Raw genomic sequence first — 24,362 nt, 5'->3', positions numbered from 1 at the left:
CAGTGAAGTCTCTATTTGAATTCCTTCATCTTTGCTTTTCATCTTCATCTAGCACAGACCACCATCACTTCTTCCAGCTAGGACTCGTCTCTGCAGAAAATAACACAGTTATCTAGAGCACCGCTTCCAGAGCACATACCACAATTTTTCCCAATCTTCTACACCACACCAGATGAAGAAAACAAGAGGGACATAGTGTCGCTCTGCACAATAACAGGACCCCCAAATGAAAATAGTATCCTCAAAAATAATATACATCACTGCATTAAAAATATCCCTTAATTAGCCCCTACAGTGATATTGTCCCCCATCCTGGCCCCCTTGTGTCTCATTTCTGGCCCCTCATGTCTCATTCCCCATATGTTCTCCTATCCTGCCCCCATGAATCTCCATCTTTCCGCCATGTGTCTCCATCTTCCTCATGTGTCTCCATCTTCCCCATGTGTCTCCATCTTTCCCCCATGTTTTCTATCATTCTCCCATGTATCTCCATCCTGCCCCATGTATCTCCATTCCACCCCATGTATCTCCATTCCGCCCCCTGTGTCTCCATTTCGCCCCTATGTGTCTCCATTCTGCCCCTATTTGTCTCCATTCTGCCCAATATGTTCTCCTATCTTGTCCCTATGTGTCTCCATCCTGTCCCCATATTGCAGCTTTCAGTGCAAAAAAGTAACAAAAAAAAGGTTTTTCCTTACCTGCTCACAGTCCAGCAGCGTCCTCTCTCTCATCCATTTGAGGAGCATGGCAGTAACATCATATGCCAGCGACTTGCGCTCCAACATCAGCTGCTGGCTTGTGATTGGTTGAAGGCTGTTAACTATTAACACAGCCGCCAGTTAACTATTAACGCACGGCAATAGATGTTACCTGAACATGAGTCCAAGGATGCACGTTCATTTCGGGTCCCCCTCCTTGCTTCTGCTCAATCGGCCCCATACTTCACAGGTGCAGTAATGCCTTGATGACGGCCCTGGTCTCATCGCCTGGAATCTCTCATTGCCACTAAACACATTAGGTGGAGTTTTGAGAAGAATGAGGGCTCGGTCAATCTCACAGCCGTAGATTTATCTCATGTGAGAAAGTCTGGTCTACTATGCTAAGGGCTCATACTCACTCGCGTGAAATACGGCCAAGTCTCGCCAGTTAAAACCCGCCTCTGCCGCCGGCACTCCAGAGAGGAGTGTGCGGCCGCATAGCAATACATGGAGCTGTACGCTCCGCTCCCAAGTACCGGAAGCAGAGCCGGGTGTACTATGCGAGACTTGGCCGTATTTAACGCAAGTATGAGCCCTTATGTTACTTGGATCAAACTTTTGTCTGAGATTGAGCCGAGTGTAATCACAGGTCTTGCATGCGAATCGTATCACATGTCTGGAGAAGAAGGAGAACTTAATTTCTCTATCTTCTCCATTGTTTGGGTCTGTGGATGTCGGACTACACTTGGATGGCATCCTAGTGCAGTCCCATGTTTTACACACCCATAGACTGGTCCGATTATCGGATGCACCCGCAGCATGCATTTTTCTTTCTTTTTTTTGCATCCAGAACCTCAGCAACATGACATAACAGGTCAATTATAGGGCCACAAAGAAAATATTTGACCATTTTATTACACGGACTCTGAGGTAACCTCTAAGTCTGTCTAATAAAAAAAGTACAATGAGAAACTGCAGAGAATCCATTTACGGGGGTATTCTCACCTCAACATATTATTCATTTTCACGCACTTTTTACTATTATTATCACCGATGAGAATCTGACCTTTGTGAACGCCATTTGAAAATAAAGGCATTGAGGTCCTCCTGATTTTTTACCTCTACAGGGGACTGTAATACTGCTTTATCCAAGTAGTACTTGAAAAAAAACAATACTAATTTGTACATTAAAACTTATACATGTTTATGTTTTAACAGAAAAGTTCAATGCCTATGTAACACTAAAAGTACAAAATGTGAAGAGCACAACAATTGCAGTAAGAGGGAACCTTCCCTGCTGGGAACAAGACTTCATGTTGTGAGTATAAAGTACAGAAAAGTATTCCATAATAATAAAAATTGTACATGTCATAACCTGAGGCTGTATCTGTCCTTAGTGAGATTAACCGGCTGGACCTAGGCCTGACAGTAGAAGTCTGGAATAAAGGACTGATTTGGGACACCATGGTGGGGACTGTATGGATCCCACTAAGAACAATTAGACAGTCTAATGAGGTATGTTACAGAAGTCAGTTGTGCAGAGGTCAGTCATATGAACGGTCATAATTCCTCCACTCCTTCCGCAGTGGTACTGTACCTCAATCTTCGCATTCTATCTAGCTTTATGGTGGTATAAGTTTGGTTCAGTAGACAGGAACCAGTCAGAAATAAGACAATCCAAATACGGAAGGCTTCATCTCACTTCTAGATTCTAAAACCGTTCAGGATCGGGCCATTTTACAGTATGACATTCCTGACCAGACATATTTTAGGTTTTTATTGTCCATTCTCTTTCAACACCTCTAAGGGTATGTGCACACTCTGCGGATTTTGCTGTGGATGTGCAGCGGTTTTGATGCTGCGGATCTGCAGCAGTTTTCCATGAGTTTACAGTACAATGTAAACCTATGGAAAACAAAATCCGCAGTGCACATGCTGCGGAAAATACCGCGCGTAAACGTAGCGTTGTTTATTCCGCAGCATGTCAATTCTTTGGGTGGATTCCGCAGCGGTTTACACCTGCTCAATAATAGGAATACCACGGTAAATCCACGGTAATTCTGCAGGAAATCCGCAGTGCGGATTACCTGCGGATTTACCAAAATCAGTCCGGAAAAATCTGAAGAGTAATCTGCCAGCGTGTGCACATAGCCTTAGACTTTTTCTTGTTCGGGTGATCAAATAAATGATTATTTCTTTGCAAAACATGGGGTTTAAATTTTATGTCATTTTTATATTTCTTTTAGCTTTTTGTTTATAATTTTCTGCTTTGTTTTTATGCTTTTTTCATTTACATCACACTTTCTGTCCAACATGAGGTCCATAAAGATCTCTGAGGAGCATTTTTACATATTAATACATTCTTTTTATTGCTGATTTACCTGTATCTGAGGCTGGTATATTAGCCACAGATACAGGTGTGATTTAACGTATTAGCTGTATGGCAGAGCTCATAGTCTCCCCTACACCCAGCGCTGGGTTCGGAAGAGAAAGCACTGTCAGTGTTCCGTAATCTGTATACACAAGTTTAGCGCTGTTTATACAGACACAGAGAAGGCAGACATGGTAATAAACCATATTTATCTTCTCTGTAGGAAGTCTGGCTGTGACAGTTCGCTCTCCACTCCCACAGCTGCACAATCTCATGCAAGCTGCTTAAGCTAGGTTCACATTGCGTTAAGGCTAGGTTCACTTTGCGTTAAGGCAGCCCATTCAACACATGCATTAAATGGGCTGCATTAACGCAAGTGCCGACATGCCATCGCGCTAGTGCAGATAGAGCTAGCAGATGCTCTATCTGTGCTAGCGGTGACGGACCTGGAAACGCTGCAGCCCGCGTCCCAGGGTCCCTCACTCAATGACGGCACATCGCTAGCGCACGTCCATTATGGGCGTGCGCTAGCGATGCGCCCGAAATAGAGCTCAATGGCAGTGTTAACGGACTGCGTTATGCCGCGGTGTAATGCAGTCCGTGTAATGGACGGCCAGAACGCAATGTGAACCCAGCCTTACATTGCATTGACATTTTAGAATGTCAAAGCAGAAGCATGGACCGCTCAGACTTATAAAGTCTCTGGGCTGTTCAAAAGTAGTTAAAACTTGTTTTCTGACCTAGAAAATAAGTTTTTATTTTCTTAGCAATGCATCTCTTCAGACAGAAAATCGTTAAATCACAATTCATAAGGTACATTTAGTGTTTACTTAAAAGCTGTCCTCTTTTTTTTTTTACAAATTACGGTATGTTTTAATGCTCTAAGAATTGCATGCTCAGCATGTTGTCTTTTACGTTGTCTTCAGGTAATAGAAAAAGGGCATTGGTTGTCTGAGACGCGTAATTTGTTACATCAGTCTCTTCTTTTAATTTTCCATACACTTGTTCTTAAATGTTATTTTCTAATTGCCCACAGGAGGGCCCGGGGGAATGGCTGACTCTTGATTCCCAAGTTATAATGACAGATAATGAAATCTGTGGAACCAAAGACCCGACCTTCCACCGCATTCTGCTTGACACCCGATTTGAACTTCCATTAGGTAATAAATCAACTTGTGATAATAAAATAAAATTTGTAATATACATAAATGTGTTAACTTATATCAAACCTAAATAAATATACACACACCTATATTATTTATCCCGTAAACTAGGCCATAGATAAAGAACAAATTGTGAATACCACAGCACAAGCAATAAACTATAAGGCCAATAAAAATTGAAAAACTTTATTTAAGTAATCATAAAATTGTGAAAATGTACTAATAAGAAAAGGGAACTGACCACAGATGAGGCAATTGGAGAGTATTCCTGGATAACAAGACATAAGAAATAATATAGATTCAATGTATGTCATATTATCCAAAATGTAAGGACAAACTAATGTGAAGGTGTACAGTTGTGCTCAAAAGTTTCTTGGCCTTTTTTCAGAGAATATGAATGACAGCACCAAAACCTTTTCTCCACTCATGGTTAGTGGTTGGGTGAAGCCATTTATTGTCAAACTACTGTGTTTTCTCTTTTTAAATCATAATGACAACCCAAAAGTCTTTTGTGGTAGATGTGGTTGAGGTTCTTTATTTCTCAGATGGTAGAGCTGCCCACTCTTCTTGGCAAAAAGTCTCCAGTTACTGTAAATTCCTGGGCTGTTTAGCATGACATTGGCTTTTGCCAAGAAGAGTGGGCAGCTTTACCATCTGAGAAAATAAAGAACCTCATCCACATCTACCACAAAAGACTTTTGGGTTGTCATTATGATTTAAAAATTAAAAGCACTGTAGTTTAACAATAAATGGCTTCACCCAACCACTAACCATGAGTGGAGAAAAAGTTTTGGTGTAAAAAAGGCCAAGAAAGCAAAAATTCTGCCGGGGTATGTAAACTTTTGAGCACAACTGTACATCCCTGATTGCACCAATGATATTAATTTAGCCTAATGTTAAATCGTATGTGGTCATGAGTATATGATTATTCATCTTGTAACATGTGTGTATGATTTTTTGCTTTTTGCTCAATGCTACACAAGATATATGCTACTCAAGATATATTGTGTATAATTTCCCCTGGTATAGATCTCATTTGTTTTTCTTCCTACGTCCATTGGTGCAATCAGCAATATATACATTCACATTAGTTTGTGATTACATTTGTTTGCTAATATGACATACATGGAATCTATATTATTCTGTATATCTTGTGATCCAGGAATGCTCCCCAATTGGCTAATCTGTGGATATTTCCCTTTTATTACTTGTATATTTTCAAATTTTTTATGATTGTTTAAATAAATTTGTTTTGCAATTTTTATGGGCCTTATAATTTATTGCTTGTGCTATGTTATTTACAACCTATATCAAGCCTGTAATACATTAGAACCAGCCAATCTACTATATAATTGTCTAAGGGTCACTTCTGTCTGTCTGTCTTTCTGTCTGTCACGGATATTCATTGGTCGCGGCCTCTGTCTGTCATGGAAATCCAAGTCGCTGATTGGTCGTGGCAAAACGCCCACAACCATTGCCACGACCAATCAGCACAGTCTGGCAACAAAATGGCCACTCTTTCCTCCCCGCAGTCAGTGCCCGCTCCATACTCCCCTCCAGTAATCCAGTCAACCCTCACACAGGGTTAATGCGAGCGTCATCGGTGCGCGGAGTAACGCACTCCGGTAACGCAGCTATTAACCCTGTGTGACCAACTTTTTACTATTGATGCTGCGTATGCAGTGCTATATACTGCGTGGGCTGTGCAATATACTACGTGGGCTGTGCAATATACTACGTGGGCTGTGCAATATACTACGTGGGCTGTGCAATATACTACGTGGGCTGTGAAATGTTCTACGTGGGCTGTGCAATGTACTACGTAGGCAATACAAAAAAAACGCTTAATGAGCGGACACCATCTGCATATATAGTACACTTTAGGGGATCACCACCTGCATACTTCATATATATAGAACCAAACAAGACAAAGTGTAAGCATACAAATTGGGATCACCACAACAATTCAAAATTAACAAAATACAACTTTATTTAGGGAACATCATTATGATGTTCCCTAAATAAAGTTGTATTTTGTTAATTTTGAATTGTTGTGGTGATCCCAATTTGTATGCATACACTTTGTCTTGTTTGGTTCTATGTACTACGTAGGCTGTGCAATGTACTACGTGGGCTGTGCAATGTACTACGTGGGCTGTGCAATGTACTATGTGGGCTGTGCAATGTACTGCGTGGGCTGTGCTATATACTGCGTGGGCTGTGCAATATACTACGTGGGCTGTGCAATATACTACGTGGGCTGTGCAATATACTACGTGGCTGTTCTATATACTACATGGGCTGTGTTATACACTACATGACCTGTGTTATACACTACGTGGCCTGTGTTACACACTACGTGGCCTGTGTTATATACTGCGTGCGTGGGCTGTTATATACTACATGAGCTGTGTTATATCCTACATGGGCTGTTATAAACTACGTGGCTGTGTTATAAGCTATGTGGGCTGTTATACACTCCATGGGCTGTGCTATATACTACGTGGGCTGTGCTATATACTCCGTGGCCTGTGCTATATACTACGTGGCTGTGCAATATACTATGTGGCTGTTGTGACGCTGTAAGAATCTGGCTGCACTCGGATGTCACCCGAGTGCAGTCCTATTAGAGCATGTAGATTCAAACAGTGAAAAACGGAGAGTGGACCCACTGGACCGTGATGACGAACCCCTCTCGGACGAGCTGACCAGGTGGACCGCCCCCTATACAGGGAGAGTTAGGGGCAGGCCCGTGAGGGACTATCGCCACGGAAGCTGGAGGGTCGACTGAGAACAGATGGGAACACAGCAGGCACAAAGGGAAAGAGGGAACAGAAAGGAACTACTGAGACAAGGGAGAAGATGGGAACGCTACGGAGGCACGGAGGCTGGCAGGACAAAATGGAGACACCGAGGCTGACGGGAGCAAGGAAAAGATATAGGAGCCGGGCAGGTACCGCAGAGGAAAAGGAACTGAAGGAACAAGGCAGGAACACAGGAAACAGGCAGGCACTGCAGAGGGCGGAGGAGACCCAAAGTCAGAGAGCTAGGAACGCACAGAGACCACAGGTGGCCAGAAGCACTTGTAAACACAAATGAACATCAGGCACAGAGGAGCAGCAGGAAGCAGTTTACATAGCAGCATGGGAGCTACTTCCGGGTTACAGTCCTCCAGGATGACGGAGAGGACAGGAAAGAGCGCCAACAGAGGAATCAGATGTGCGCACGCACAGAGCTGAATGCGACGCGCGCGCGCACCCGGCGAGCTGCAGTGGGGAGAGGCGGCGGCAGCAACGGCATGACAGCTGTGCAATATACTACGTGGCTGTGCTATTTACTACGTGGGCTGTTATATACTACGTGGCTGTGCTATATACTACGTGGCCGGCGACAGGTGCTAATTGGTTGCGGCCGGCCGAATCCTGTGTATTCAATGTATTATTCTAAAATCTTCATAAATAAACTACATACATATTCTAGAATACCCAATGCATTAGAATCGGGCTACCATCTAGTAATAATATAGTTGTTCTTGTTTTAAAGGGAACCTGTCACCATTAAAAATGCTATTTAACTGCAGATATAGTGTTATCTGCAGGTAAATAGCATACCTCCCAACTTTTGAAGCTGGGATTTGCCGCGTGCCGCGGCAAATTTTAGGCCACGCCTCTGACCACATCCATTCACTAGTCACACCCATATCCACGTCTCAACCACACCCATTTAGCACTGCTGATCACACTGTTCATAAAGAATAATTATAAACAAAAAAATATGGCCACACAGTGCTCCATACTGTATAATGGCCACACATGATGCTCTATACTGTATAATGACTGCACATGATGCTCCATACTGTATAATGGCCGCACATGATGCTCCATACTGTATAATGGCCACACATGACGCTCCATACTGTATAATGGCCGCACATGATGATCCATACTGTATAATGGCCACACATGATGCTCCATACTGTATAATGGCCACACATGATGCTCAATACTGTATAATGGCCACACATGATGCTCAATACTGTATAACGGCCACACAGTGCTCCATACTGTATAATGGCCGCACATGATGCTCCATACTGTATAATGGCCACACAGTGCTCCATACTGTATAATGGCCGCACATGATGCTCCATACTGTATAATGGCCACACAGTGCTCCATACTGTATAATGACTGCACATGATGCTCCATACTGTATAATGGCCACACATGATGCTCCATACTGTATATTGACCGCACATGATGCTCCATACTGTATAATGGCCACACATGATGCTCAATACTGTATAATGGCCACACATGATGCTCAATACTGTATAACGGCCACACAGTGCTCCATACTGTATAATGGCCGCACATGATGCTCCATACTGTATAATGGCCACACAGTGCTCCATACTGTATAATGGCCGCACATGATGCTCCATACTGTATAATGGCCACACAGTGCTCCATACTGTATAATGACTGCACATGATGCTCCATACTGTATAATGGCCACACATGATGCTCCATACTGTATATTGACCGCACATGATGCTCCATACTGTATAATGGCCACACATGATGCTCCATACTGTATAATGGCCACACATGATGCTCCATACTGTATAATGACTGCACATGATGCTCCATACTGTATAATGACTGCACATGATGCTCCATACTGTATAATGGCCACACATGATGCTCAATACTGTATAATGACCGCACGTGATACTCCATACTGTATAATGGCCACACATGATGCTCCATACTGTATAATGATCCCACATGATGCTCAATACTGTATAACGGCCACACAGTGCTCCATACTGTATAATTGCCGCACATGATGCTCAATACTGTATAATGGCCCCACATGATGCTCCATACTGTATAACGGCCACACATGATGCTACATACTGTATAACGGCCACACATGATGCTCCATACTGTATAATAGCCACACATGATGCTCCATACTGTATAACGGCCACACATGATGCTGCATACTGTATAACGGCCACACATGATGCTCCATACTGTATAATAGCCACACATGATGCTCCATACTGTATAACGGCCACACATGATGCTCCATACTGTATAACGGCCACACATGATGCTACATACTGTATAACGGCCACACATGATGCTCCATACTGTATAATAGCCACACATGATGCTCTATACTGTATAATGGCCACATATGATGCTCCATACTGTATAATGGCCCCACACGATGCTCAATACTGTATAATGGCCCCACATGACGCTCCATACTGTATAATGGCCCCACATGATGCTCCATACTGTATAATGGCCCCACATGATGCTCTATACTGTATAATGGCCCCACATGATGCTCCATACTGTATAATGACCGTACATAATGCTCCATACTGTATAATGGCCCCACATGATGCTCAATACTGTATAATGGCCACACATGATGCTCCATACTGTATAATGGCCCCACATGATGCTCAATACTGTATAATGGCCACACATGATGCTCCATACTGTATAATGACCGCACATAATGCTCCATACTGTATAATGGCCCCACATGATGCTCAATACTGTATAATGGCCACACATGATGCTCCATACTGTATAATGGCCCCACATGATGCTCAATACTGTATAATGGCCACACATGATTATCCATACTGTATAATGATCGCACATGATGCTCCATACTGTATATTGGCCGCACATGATACTTCGTACCGTATAATGGCCACACATAGCTACTCCTACACACGCGGCTGCGTTCCGTACACTTTGCATACACGGCTCCGCTCCATATACACGGCTCCACTCCATACATCTCAAACACACATGGCTCCGTTCCGTACACCTCGTACACATTCAGCTCCGCTCCATACACCTCATACACACGCGGCTCCGCTCCATACATCTCAAACACACATGGCTCCGTTCCGTACACATTCAGCTCCGCTCCATACACCTCATACACACACGGCTCCGCTCCATACATCTCGTACACACGGCACTACGTACACCTCATACACACACCGCTCCGCTCCATACACATTGCAGAAGCTGCTCCGCTGCGTACACCTCATACACATACGGCTCCTCTCCATACATCTCGTACACACACGGCACTACTCCGTACACCTCGTACACACAAGGCTCCGCTCTATACACATTGCACACACTGCTCCGCTCCGTATACCTTGCACACACATGGCTCTGCTCCGCACACCTCGTACACACGTGGCTCTGCTCTGTACACCTCGTACACACGTGGCTCCACTCCATACACCTTTCACACTCTGCTCTCATCCGAACACCTCTTACACACGACTCCGCTCCGTACACCTCGTACACATGCGGCTGTGCTCCGTACACCTCGTACACACGACTCCGCTCCGTACACCTTTCACATGCTGCTCCGCTCCGTACACCTTGTACACACGCGGCTGTGCTCCGTACACCTCGTACACATGGCTCCGTACACCCCTTACACACACGACTCCGCTCCGTACACCTTTCACACGCTGCTCCGCACACCTCGTACACACGCGGCTGTGCTCCGTACACCTCGTACACACGCGGCTGTGCTCCGTACACCTCGTACACACGCGGCTGTGCTCCGTACACCTCGTAACACACGCGGCTGTGCTCCATACACCTCTTACACACGACTCTGCTCCGTACACCTTTCACATGCTGCTCCGCTCCGTACACCTTGCACACACGCGGCTGCGCTCCGTACACCTCGTAACACACGCCTCCGCTCCGTACAAATTTCACATGCTGCTCCGCTCCGTACACCTTGCACACACGCGGCTGTGCTCCGTACACCTCGTAACACACGCGGCTGTGCTCCATACACCTCTTACACACGACTCCGCTCCGTACAAATTTCACATGCTGCTCCGCTCCGTACACCTTGTACACACGCGGCTGTGCTCCGTACACCTTATACACACGCGGCTGCGCTCCGCACACCTCGTACACACGCGGCTGTGCTCCGTACACCTCCTACATGCGGCTGTGCTCCGTACACCTCTTACACACACGGCTCCGCTCCGTACACCTTTCACACGCTGCTCCGCTCCGTACACCTCACACACACGCGGCTGCGCTCCGTACACCTCGTACTTGCGGCTGTGCTCTGTACACCCCTTACACACACGGCTCCGCTCCGTACACCTTTCACATGCTGCTCTGCTCCGTACACCTCGTACACACGGCTCCGTACACCTCGTACACACGCGGCTGCGCTCCACACGGCTCCGTACACATCGTACACACGCGGCTGCGCTCCGTACACCTCATGCACACGGCTCCGTACACCTCGTACACACGCGGCTGCGCTCCGTACACCTCATGCACACGGCTCCGTACACCCCTTACACACACGGCTCAGCTCCATACACCTCGTACACACACGGCTCTGCTACATCCACCCTGTAAACACCTCCTGACCTCACACATACGCTGCCTTACCCTCCTCCGGCGCCATGGCAACCAGCAAAGTCCTGTACACGGAGGTCCTCCTCCCGAATCCGATCATGTGACCCCTGACTCCTCCCATCCTGTGACCTCATCACAGGTCCTGTGCACAGAGCAGCCATTATGTGCTGCTGTGCTGGCCGGGTGCAGGGAGCTCTCAGCTGACCGACCAGGTGATTCACATACCTCCCAACCAGTGCGGGACAATTAATGTCCTGCCCGGGATCGCGGGGCTGACTGTCAAAATCAGGACAGTCCCGCTGGATCCGGGACGGTTGGGAGGTATGAAATAGTGTTTAATCATGTGTTGCTCCTTTACTGGAGAGCAACCTCAGGAAGAAAGTGATGTTATATTGCCCCTGCAGCTGCTCGCTTTCATTCATAGGGGCAGTGCGGGGGACTGTTAAAGTCATCACTCACTATAGGGTGATCCTGCTGTAATCACTCCCCTGCATACAGATTGATATCCTACTGTCCACACAAGCAGTCATAGTGCTAGAGAGTGATTACAGCATTCTCACTGTATAGTGAGAGGGGACTCTAACTTCTTCCTCCACCTCCTCAATGACTGGAAACAAGCGCCTTCTGCGAGAATATAATTCATTTTCTCCATGTAGCTGCTGCTCCAGTGTAGCAGAAGGGTAGGATTTTAAGGTTAGTTACCTGCAGACTATTACTATATATGCAGATTAATATTGTTTCTTAAAGTGCTCAAAATCTGTCAGATTATGAGAGCATGTCCTGTGTACAGTTCTTTTCAGTTCATATCATGCTGCTGCGGTGCAGTATAGTGCAACCTTCACCAGAGGGAGCTTGAGAAGGAAGTGAGACTGTGTACACAGAGAAGCACCACAGAGCAGCAGCTCAGGCGCCACCAAGTGGCGAGAGAGTGGTCAGACAAGCAGAGTCAAAAAACAGAGGCAGAAGTACTAAAGGGATCAAAAGTACATGTGGTCAGGAACAAGCCAGGAGGTTCAGCAACGGTCATGAGCAGATAAGACAAAGTCAGAAGGCAGAAGCAAGTCTGAATACAAGTCAAGTCAGAAACCAGAGAATCAGGCCGACAAACAGGGAGACGCTTGGAAAAGGACACACAGAGGGAGTCAACAGACACACAGCAAGTCAGGGATCACAGCAGGACAAATCAAGGGCTACCAGAGTCAGGTTCACATGCCGAAGGCAGAACTATAGCTGACACCACCAGCAGGATGCATAGGAGCTAAATAGCAAACCTGAACCCAGAATGAGGCAGAGCAAAGTTAACCCTTGACATGATCCGCCCGGAAATAGGGCAGACAGGATTAAACCCTGGAACGGATCATGTCAGTTAAACCCACAGATTTTTCAATTGGATTCAGGTCAGGGCTCTGGCTGGGCCATTCCAAAATATGGATCATCTTCTGGTAAAGCCATTATTTTGTTGATTTGGAGCTATGCTTTGGTTCGTTGTTGTCCTGAAAGTGAAATTCATCTTGTTAGCAGACGCCTGAAGATTTTGTTGCAAAATTAACTGATATTTGGAACTGGTCATAATTCCTTCCTGCTTGGTCACAGCCATAGTTTCAGCTGGTAAAAAAAAAGCATGATGCTGCCTCAACCATACTTCACTGTGGATTAGGTGTTCTTTTATTCATGCGCAGTGTTAGCTTTTTCATGAATCACCCAACTTAAAAAAAGGGTGTTTTTTCATCCTACTTGGCTAAGGCTACGTTCACATTAGCGTTGTGCGCCGCTGCGTCGGCGACGCAACGCACAACGCACGCTAAAATGCACCAAAACGCACGCAAAAACGCTGCGTTTTGCGACGCATGCATCGTTTTTTGCCAAAATTTGGACGCAAGAAAAATGCAACTTGTTGCGTTTTCTTGGTCCGACGCTTGCGGCAAAAAAGACGCATGCGTCGCACAACGCAGCACAAAAAGACGCATGCGTCCCCCATGTTAAATATAGGGGCACATGACGCATGCGTCGCCGCTGCGTCGCCCGACGCAAACACGACGCAAAACGGGAAACGCTAGTGTGAACGTAGCCTAAAGTCGCTGCAGAGTTTTGTTCTGCTAAGGTCAAGAAACTTGTCATCTGCCAGCAAAAGAAATATGTAGCGATGTAATAAATATGAATGTTGCACTGGTAATTTGGACTAGATAATTTACAAATGTATTTGACTACAGTATATGAACAAATAAAACTATCACATTCTTTTAGATATTCCTGAAGAGGAGGCTCGCTACTGGGCTAAAAAACTTGAACAGCTGAATGCCATGCGGGATCAGGATGATGTAAGTGGTGTAAATAGTTAATTCAGATCAATGAAAAGTGCTGTTATTTACCATATACTAATTCTTTGAGCAATGAATATCCATCACCGTTAACCCTTTCATGCCGCAGCCCTTTTTCATTTTTGCGATTGTTTTTCGCTTCCCTTCTTCCCAGAGCCATTTGAGGGCTTGCTTTTTGTGGGACGAGTTGTACTTTTGAACGACACCATTGGTTTTACCATATCGTGTACTCGAAAACGGGAAAAAATTCCAAGTGTGGTGAAATTGCAAAAAAAAGTGCAAGTGCAATCCAACAACTGTTTATGGATTTTTTTTTAGCAAGTTCACTAAATGCTAAACCTGGCCTGCCATTATGATTCTCCAGGTCACTATGAGTTCATAGATACCAAACATGTCTAGGTTGTTTTTTATTTAAATGGTGAAAAAAAAATCCAAAATAGGTTAAAAAAAATGGTGTCATTTTCCAAGATGCATATCATTTCCATTTTTCGTTATCTGGGGCTGGGTGAGGGCTTATTTTTTACGTTCCAAGCTGACGTTTTCAATGATACATTTTTGGTGTGGTTAAAATCTTTTGATCGCCCATTATTGCATTTTAATGCAATGTTGCAGTGACCAAAAAAATGGAATTCTGGCATTTTAACTTTTTTTTCGCTACGTCGTTTATCGATTGGACTAATTATTTTTATATATTGATAGATCAGGCAATACCAAATATGTGTATTTTGTTAATTGTTTTATTTTGAATGGGGCAAAAGGGTGAAATGAACTTTAATTTTTTTTTTTTTTTAAATTTTAAAAAATATTTTTTTTTTACTTTTTGCTTGCTTCAATAGTCTCCATGGGAGACCAGAAGCTGCAATAATCCGATCGCCTGTGTGTAGCAGAAATTCTCACTTGCTATGAGCGCCGACCGCTCGGCAGCGTTCATAGCAATCTGGCAATGACAACCACAGGGTTCTCCTGTAGACCCCGGGTTGTCATGCCAATCAATCGGCGACCCGCAGTCATGTGACATGGGCGCCGATGGGTGGGATTAGTGACAAGCTTCCGGCGCAATCAAATGTCGCTGTCAGAGATTGACAGCAGCATTTAACGGTTTTACAGCCTGCAGTGGATTCCTCCCGCGGCTGTTAGGGGCACATGTAAGCTGTTCAAAACAGCTGACATGTGCCGGGAAAGATGTGGGCTCAGCGCCAGAGCCCACATCAAAGTGAGGGACACGACATGTGCACTACAGGTACGGTGCATGTCGTGAAGGGGTTAATGAGCATATCAAGTATACCGCTCAAAGAGTAAATATAGAACTTGGCAGTCCTTATAGCCCCTGATAAGTATAATTTGCAGCATCTTTCTCACCTTCAGTATGTGTTTCGAGAAGAGGAAGAGAATCCGCTGCCGGTCCATGGTTCTCAGTGCTGTAAGTATAACTTTTCAACATTTCCATATAGTGATGAAAAATGTACAGAAATTTTTTATTTTAATTGTATTGATGCTGTCTTGTAAGAATATTGCTCTTAATAGGTCATTCTCATTAAAGGTGATGGTACATTGCAAGGATGAACTATTACTTTAGTGATAAATATGGGTTTTATTTCTGTGTCCCCAACAGCCCTAAGAATTAAGGATACACAATATTGGTGTCGTATGGAGTCCCTTTGATTCTTTTTTTTTCTTGCAATGCACAGCCCCGGTGGCTCATTGCATGACAGAAATGCAGTTAATGGCTTCAGGTTGGCCGGAGCACCACTCCAGAGAAAACTTGAAAGAGGCTGTACTGTAAGGAGATGGATAGATTGCCCAGGTCCCCCGTTAAAGAACAATTGTAATGTTATATTGTGTAATGTGAATTGTGACTTCCGTTAAAGATGTTAATGTTGTGTGTTACATGACAGGAGGGAAAGTTAGACGTAATGGTTGGGGATAGCCCAGAGTGGGAGGGGCTAGGATGAAGGGACAGAGACAGTTTCCTTGCAGAGCATCAGAAATGGCACAGTGTGTGCAGACTTAAGGTCTGATGTGAGCAGTGCTACATGACGCGGGTGTCCCTAACGTGAGAGGAGATTGAGATGGAGGATAGCGAGATCCCAGTGGAAAATAGAAGAGAAGTGACCAATCGGAGTCAGGTCCTGGTTTAGGATGATTAGCAGTAGCTCACAGAGCCAGCAGGCCTAGACGGGGCAGAGCACGTAAGATGAAGAAAGTCCCCGGGGCAGGAGTTCCAGAGCGTCATGGACAGAGACGATACGTACTGGCCATACTGGCAATATAGTTCCCTAGAGGGGAAAGAAGACATGGAATCGTGGATTGAGAATATGACTCTTGCTAACAGGACTGTAGTACTGAGCTGGGTTGTGGTGAAGTAGAGAGGTGAAGGTAGAGAAAAAGTGGAAAAGAGAAAGGAACTGAGACTGTGTGTGGAAAATGCTCCGTTTTGGGAAGGAAACGTTCATCAAGTTGAATATAATCCCCAACAATTTATCGTTTAGTAAAAAGTTTATTTTTGAATGATGGTCACCTTCATTGAACTGTCAAACACCTGGTCCTGGCCAGCCAAAGCATAGCGCCCCCACAGCAAAAGTCCACACACCCATCCAGAACCTCACCTTCATGTAACATGCAGAGGCGTAAGTACCTTGCCCACGATTACCACTCCGCGCCATGTTACAGCCCCTTCACTTTCAGGAATGTGAGGAGCATCAGAAGCTAGAACCACTGAGATATTACATCACTTTAGAAGCTAGGAATATCCCTTTAGCATTATTTTTATTAATTTCATTATTAGACTGTAGACAATTCTAGAAAACAAAGCAATGAATCAGAACTGGGGTCCCAGAGGTCAGACCCCCACTGATCATAAAGAGACAACATATCATACTGAGATGCCATTACTTTATACAATGGGAATCTCATTTTAGCTGAATTGTCTGTCCTGTAACTAGTTTTCTGGCATTGGCTCTGAATCTTCTTACACTCCTACTAGCATTAATTGGAATCAATATAATCGGGTCCCAAAAACCTAGATAAGACTTGTTACATTAGACCGGTTCAGTCCGTGCACTGAAAATATCCAAAATGTCTTTGAGCATAATGCAACAAAATAAAATGTAATACTATCTAAATAATAAAGAACAACCTGGCATGACGTACAGTGAGTTGGGTAGCCATACTTATTGAAAGGTGAGATAAAAATGTAAAATATTTATTTCCATTTCAGTAATTGAAAAACTGCTATTCTGCATTTGCTGAACACTATTTATCTCATCGATTCATTATTTTATTCAGGTAACTGGAATTACTTTGGCTGGGGAGAGCAGCACAGTAAGTATAACGACTAATAGTGTACTCTGCATGCTGTGCTATTCTTTCCTGTTAAAATAATGTACACCTCCATTTCAATATTTCAACATTAACATCCATGGGAAGTGGATGACATAAGTGATGCCAAAGTGCATCAGTTATACGGCTCCCTTGTGCTAGCATATGGTATATTAGTGCAGATCTGAACCAGCCTATAGTGCATGCAGCATATTTGTATTTTATTCTGTTACCAGAGAAAAAATAGTGTGTGCTGACTTCTATTTTCACTGCAGGCTTCTGGCTTGTATGAACCATTATTCTTTTTTATCTTAAAGAGTATCTATCTATCTGGATGGACTACTTTACTATTAAAACTAGTGTTCTGGCACTACAAAAAATATATATATCTGATTTATAAAAATCTGATGTCCTAGGGCTGAGAAATCAAGCTTTGAATCCACATGCAAATTAGCCAATAAGTGCACTGGGGGCGTGTCAGTGCCTTCAGAATGCTCGTTGCTTGAAAGCTTGATTTCTCATCTTTGACATGCCACTAATGCACTTCCTTACTAATTTGCATGTGGCTTCAAAGCGTGATTGTTCAGCATTGACACACCCCCAGTACACTTCTCAGCTAATTTACATGTGGCTTCAAAGCTTGATAGCTCAGCATTGACACACCCCCAGTACACTTCTCAGCTAATTTACATGTGGCTTCAAAGCTTGATAGCTCAGCATTGACACACCCCCTGTGCACTACTCAGCTAATTTGCATGTGGTTTCAAAGCTTGATTGCTCAGCGTTGACACGCCCTCAATACATTTCTGAGCTAATTTGCACGCGGCTTCAAAGCTTAATTGCTCAGCATTGACATGCCCCCAGTGCACGTCCTGGCTAATTGACATGTGGTTTCATAGCTTGATTTCTCAGTCATGACACTTTAAATTCATCCTTAAAATATAATGCACATCCCAAAGTCCTCCATACAGTATAACACACCCTCTATAGTCATCCATACGGTATAATGCACAGCCCATAGTCATCCATAAAGTATTAGGCACAGCCCATAGTCCTCCACAAAGTATATTGCACGGCCCATAGTCGTCCATACAGTATAATGCACAGCCTATAGTCATCCATAAAGTATAATGCAAATCCCAAAGTCACCCACAATGTATAATGCAAGGCACATAGTTATCCACAAAGTATAATGCACAGCCCATAGTCAGCCTGGCCATAAAGAAAAATGCACTTCCCATAGTCCTTCATATAGTATATCGCACCCTCCATAGTCCTCCGTATAGTATAATGCATCCCATAGTCCTCCATATAATATACTGCACAGTCCATAGTCTAATGCACAGTCCATAGTTCTCCATAAAGTATAATGCACATGCCATAGTCACCTATAAATTATAATGCACGCTCCATAGTCCTCCATAAAGTATAATGCACAGCCCATATTCATCCATAAAGTATAAAGCATAGCCCATAGTTCTGCATATAATGTAATGCACAGCATATACTCCTCCATATAGTATAATGCACAGCCCATAGTCATCCATAAAATATAATGCACGGCCCATAGTCATCCATAAAATATAATGCACGGCCCATAGTCATCCATAAAGTATAATGCACGGCCCATAGTCATCCATAAAATATAATGCATGGCCCAAAATCATACATAGTAGTATGGCCACTGATTTAAAATAAATAAATACTCTCTTCTCTTCGCAAGCTGGAAGCTGACTTCAGCCCGGGTCATGAGTGCATGACGTCACTGCCTTGAGCCCCTGATCACATGCACGCCAACGCCAGCTACTGGCCTCTGATTGTCTGGCAGCGTGTATTGTATCACATGGACCTGATGGGTCTGTGCTGTGCAATACACGTAGTTGGATATGTGTCCGAGGACACACATCCAGTAGAAGTTTCTGATGGCGTCGTTGGGCCCCTGATCCGCTGGGCCCGATCGCAGTGGTGACCACTGCGACCGTGGTCATTACGGAACTGGTGGTCATGTGACAGGTAGTCACAGTAATGTTAATGTCCTAGTGATAAAAACATACATTGTAACTAGTAAACAATAGCACATGGTTTGTTAAGTGACACATTATTGAAATTGTGTATTATGCCCTACCTTAGGCTTTCCTCAGATTACATAGCAAAAATCTACTGACAGATTCCCTTTAATGGGTAAATATTGACTTTTTAGGATTGCTACATCCAATAGGAATGCCCCAGAGATAAATGGATAGACTATTTGCATATTTAATTTCCTTATGCTGGCTTGGCACTCTCCTTAAGGAGAAACGTTCCCCATTGGTCAGCGTGTAAGAAGCCTCTCACCCAACCTAATCAGATCTCCTGCATTGCATTGATGAGGGGCAAACACCCCAAGTACGTATCTGCAAATGGAGTTTCTGGTTTGACTTCTTATCCTATGCCATGTGGCAAGACTTGTTAAAGGGTCGATATTGACTTTTAGGATTGCTACTTAAAATAGGTGGAGCCAGAGATAAAGTCCTCTTCCTCCTGAATATAAGGGGCTATTTGCATATTTAAATTACCAGGCGAGCATCACATGGCCTATAAATCTCCTTATGCTAGCTCGCACATGGCCTATAAGTCTCCTTATGCTAGCTCGCACATGGCCTATAAGTCTCCTTATGCTAGCTTAGCACTCTGCAAGGAGTAGCGATCCCCCTTAGACCCAGTTAGAGTCTTCTCACCTAACCAAAGCAGATCTCCGGCTTTGCACTGAGGAGGGACAACACCCCGAAGCATGTGTTTGCAAATGGAGCTTCTGGTTTGGCTTCTTATCCGATGTCATGGGGCAAGACTTGTTAAAAGATCGATATTGACTCCTAGAATTGCTACATCCAGTAGGTAGCTCCAGAGATAAAGTCTGAAGACGCTTCTTGCAAGATTAAAATATATTTTTTCTGCAATTTAGCTAATTATCAACCAGCTAGTGGGCCCATTTTCTGGTTGCACCCCTGCATACGAGCTTATACCCACTTCTTTTTCCTGTTTTGGAAATGTTAAGTTATCGTGACCGCCTATACCCTTTGTTCACCTGTGTTGGAAATGATTTGCCTAAATTATAATTACTGACATTATTTTCTCGTTTATTTTTTTTTCTTTAACATAATATGTGCCATGTTTTAAGGCTTGCAGTTAACACCCCCGCATAGTTTAACATAGCACATTCACTACAGAAGCCACGAAGAGGTGATGATAACACATACCTGACTTTGCTAACAAAAGAGCTTGTGAGTGTGGGTGGTTTGTCAGTGCACTATTATTAGCCTAGTAGATGATTTTTAAAAATGTTTTTTTCTTAATGCTATTTGTAATTTCCATCCCAAAGAGAACACATAAAATGCCTGAAAGTAAAATCTAGATATACATGAACTTCAAGGGGAAGATTTTAATGTTTTGTTGAAAGTAAATTACATTAAAATGAATGCAAACAAAATATCCCATTCACATCACAGCCATTTTCCCTAGAAAAATCTTGGTCTCACGCTTAAAGGGAACCTGTCACGTTGGAAAACGCTATTTACTTGCACATATGAGGTCAATCTGTGGTTTAATAGCATTAGAAAAGTGCCTGGCTGCTGTAGTGAAAGTACGGCTCACGGGAGAAAATTAACTTTACTCCTCGCGGCAGCCACCGGCTTTCAGTCAACCGAGCGTGCTGTTGGTACAGTCACCGCTCACAGCATTGTGCTTGGCGGCTGTAATCATGACCCTGTAATTTGTCTACTTGATGCACTGCAGAGCTGGCTGTCAGTCCAAGTCAACGGTATGCCTCTATGACTGAAAGCCGGTGGCTCCCCCGGAGGAATAAATTTTATTTTCTCCCTGTAAAGTTAATTTTTTACACTAAATTATGCTTAATTCTATTCTTCTAACAAGGCTATTCTTTTCTTAATTGCTTCCAGACAATGAGGATCCTGATAGTGCTGTGGATGACCGTGATAGTGATTATCGAAGTGAGACCAGCAATAGTATCCCTCCAGCATACTACTCCACATGTCAGCCTAACGCCTCTGTGCATCAGTACCCTGTGCGACATCAGTACAGTTCCCATGGATCATACACTGATTCAGTACACAGTTACGAAATGGATTTCTCTGATCATCGACCAATCAGGTACAAATACCAACCAGCTGCTTATGATAGCATTATGGTGCTCTAATTGCTATGTTATGTAATATTGCTAAACATCGTTATATCGTTATACTTAATAACTGATGGATGGCAGGATGGAGGGGTGTGTGTGATCCCCTCTGACCTGTCTCCTCTCTCCCTGGATGGCAGGCGTTACGATAGTGCAGACTCTGCCACAAACGGCCGCAGTGATGTGGAGTCTGTCTCTGGTTCAAGCCGCCTCACCAGTCGGCAGCATTCTTTGGAGAGTCGGCAGTCATTAGACCTGTCCGATAGGTGGGTCAGTCCCAAGATGTTGCAGTGTGAGTGCTGCAGAGTCACGTGCTCGTCCTATGCACATGCCAAGACAGGCCGTAATCTGTATAGGAAAAAACAATTTAGTCTTATAGCTCCTTTGTGTGGGGACAATCCACCTCTCTGCAGACACCCGTAGGGTAACCTTTCCCAATTTTATTTACATAAGAAAAGGAAACTATTCATTAGACACACATATAGGCATTGATGGAATAACAGAAACCAGAGAAGACAAACCTCAAGGCAAACTTGCTCTTAGACTTTTTGGCATTTCATCGAGCAATGATTGAGGCAGTAAGAACCCATCCAGTGTATGATATCCCTTCATTAGAGCAAGTGAGACTAGCTCATGAGAGGTCCCAAGGAACTTCTCCCTGCCCCCATTCTCCTAGACTGACAGGTCTCCTACTATAGGAGAAGCTGCTGGGGACCTCTCATGGACTAGTCATCCAAGGCGCGTAGTCCCTGGCCGGCTATTCAAAGTATGTTTTCTCCGAAATGTCACAGCGTTTCAGAGTAAAACTTACATGGCTGCAATAACGTATCTGATTTGCGTTGTCTGTGGTTTGGGCAGCATGAATCAGCTGCCACCTTTCTTTTAACAAGATTTCAGAAATGTAACACAAATCTAGAGATACTCTAGCACCAGAAATAATGCTATACCTTACATTATCTAAAAAAATAACAATGTCAAAAAATAATAGAGCCCTCCTGCACTGCTAATTGGCACTATAAGGTCTGTTTATTGACCGATCAGCACTGATGTGGCAGCACCCTGAACACTTTATTATGTAAAGTCACTAAGATTTGTGGATAAGGCTTCACCAGTCAGCAGAACTGGGCACCCAGCACCAATACAATATCAATGTTGGCTTGTTTTCCTTAAAATAAATGCCTTATAGTCTCTGTCCTGATGAAACGTTCATTATTAACATTTGGGGTTTTTAGTTATTTAATTAATCACCTAATTATTTAACTAACTTTAAATTAAAGAAATAGTTAGGGCTCTGTCCACATCTGCATTTTCGAATTCCATTTCTCTGTTCTATTCTATGAACAGAAAAAAAGAATTTATGCAAAGTAGGAATCCGTCACTTGATCTTAAACTGAAATTATGACTACGAATGCCCAGTCATGATAGTTATGAGCAATTATTTGTTATTAGATTAGGTTTAGACAGCAGATATACTAGTATGAAGATCAGTCCTTTCAAACAAATTGGTAATTTGGTGAATATATACTAAAAGGAATATCCGGGACTCTACAAAAAATTGTGCCTAAGTACTAGCAGGTATGTAGTTCTTAATAGAGGCAAAGACCTGCCTGTAGTACCCAGCGCCGGTCGTTGACGGCGCCTGCCGGAGTTTCAGCTGCTCACTGTCGACAGAGCAGCAGTTTCTCTTCCTGTTGACAGGGCGAGACTATAAGTGTCATGCTGATTGACAGCTGCCTTCTCCCAATTAGACAGCAGAAGTCGACTGTCAATCAGCATGACACCAGTAGTTCAGCTCTGTCAACAAGAAAAGGAACTGTTGCTCTGTTGCCATGACGTCAACAGAAGTCTGTGAGCACTCTGTGCCGGCGGAGAACAGCGCAGAACGCAACAGGCATTTGGTAGCAACTACCTGTCTGTTAGTGCTTAGGCTTTTTTTTTAAAGTCCTGAATATACACTTTAACGTAATTAATTTGGATTCTTAGTGACCACGGCATTCTCCCTACTCATGCTCGAAGCATCTTCAGATAGGAAGGAGAGATGACAGTGTACTGAGACACATCACCAGGCAAAAAGTAGTATTTTTCTTTTCCCAAAAAAATGTCCTTCTCTATGGCAGCTTTCATTTACCCCTTAGTTTCATGCTTCTAAAACATTGTGACATGCTCTATTGGATGCCTTATTACCAAAGTGTTTCATGGAAGCATTGCTGCATACACTGCTACAGTGAGAACCGTATGGTGACCGGCATGGTCCCTACGAGTCTGTAGTACGAAGCTACAAGTTCTCAGTGTGCCATACAACCTTTTAAACACAATATAATGAACCTTTTGTCCTTAAATTAATTCACAAAATGAGTAGTTTCTAGAATTATATTAGCTGTTTTGTTCCCACACATACAGTGGGGGAAAAAAGTATTTAGTCAGCCACTAATTGTGCAAGTTCTCCCACTTAATAAAGATGCGGGAGGCCTGTAATTGATACCATAGGTAGACCACAACTATGAGTGTCAAAATGAGAAAACAAATCCAGATCACATGCAGGCGGGACCTGACAACCATTTTTTCCTAGCTTGGTATCCAAGGACGCCAACGGCCGGGGCCTCCCTGGCTCTGCATGGCGTCTCATACCCTTGTGGCCGCACTAATCAGATGGGCACAGACTGCCTGCACATGCCGCCTCATCGCACGCCACTTTGCAATCTTTAGGCAAGCCAGAAGTTGCAGCTATCCATCTCTTTGCCCTCATTCATTTATTAGCAATATCATTACAGACAGCTCCCTGGGGAGATACTTTGCATTACAGCTAACCACAAGTAAGCACCTTTATTCTATTTATGGGGATTGCCTAGTTGGTATTCATCACTTGCCT

The 24,362-nt window shown here is 43.8% G+C and overlaps 1 protein-coding gene across 1 annotated transcript in view; it reads left to right on the top strand.

Moving 5' to 3' along the window:
* The window catches only part of UNC13A (unc-13 homolog A), a 381,474-nt gene that overhangs the window by 60,717 nt on the left and 296,395 nt on the right, over window positions 1-24,362 (top strand). The window contains exons 3-10 of the mRNA XM_069741790.1: window positions 1,917-2,016; window positions 2,096-2,213; window positions 4,106-4,229; window positions 13,928-14,001; window positions 15,367-15,421; window positions 17,287-17,322; window positions 21,255-21,465; window positions 21,634-21,759. Coding sequence (XP_069597891.1) covers window positions 1,917-2,016; window positions 2,096-2,213; window positions 4,106-4,229; window positions 13,928-14,001; window positions 15,367-15,421; window positions 17,287-17,322; window positions 21,255-21,465; window positions 21,634-21,759 — 844 coding nt within the window. The remainder of the gene's footprint in view (window positions 1-1,916; window positions 2,017-2,095; window positions 2,214-4,105; window positions 4,230-13,927; window positions 14,002-15,366; window positions 15,422-17,286; window positions 17,323-21,254; window positions 21,466-21,633; window positions 21,760-24,362) is intronic.

Source organism: Ranitomeya imitator, chromosome 1 (assembly GCF_032444005.1).
Source record: "Ranitomeya imitator isolate aRanImi1 chromosome 1, aRanImi1.pri, whole genome shotgun sequence".
NCBI classification, from domain to species: domain Eukaryota; kingdom Metazoa; phylum Chordata; class Amphibia; order Anura; family Dendrobatidae; genus Ranitomeya; species Ranitomeya imitator.
This window is presented reverse-complemented; position numbering and strand designations above follow the sequence as displayed.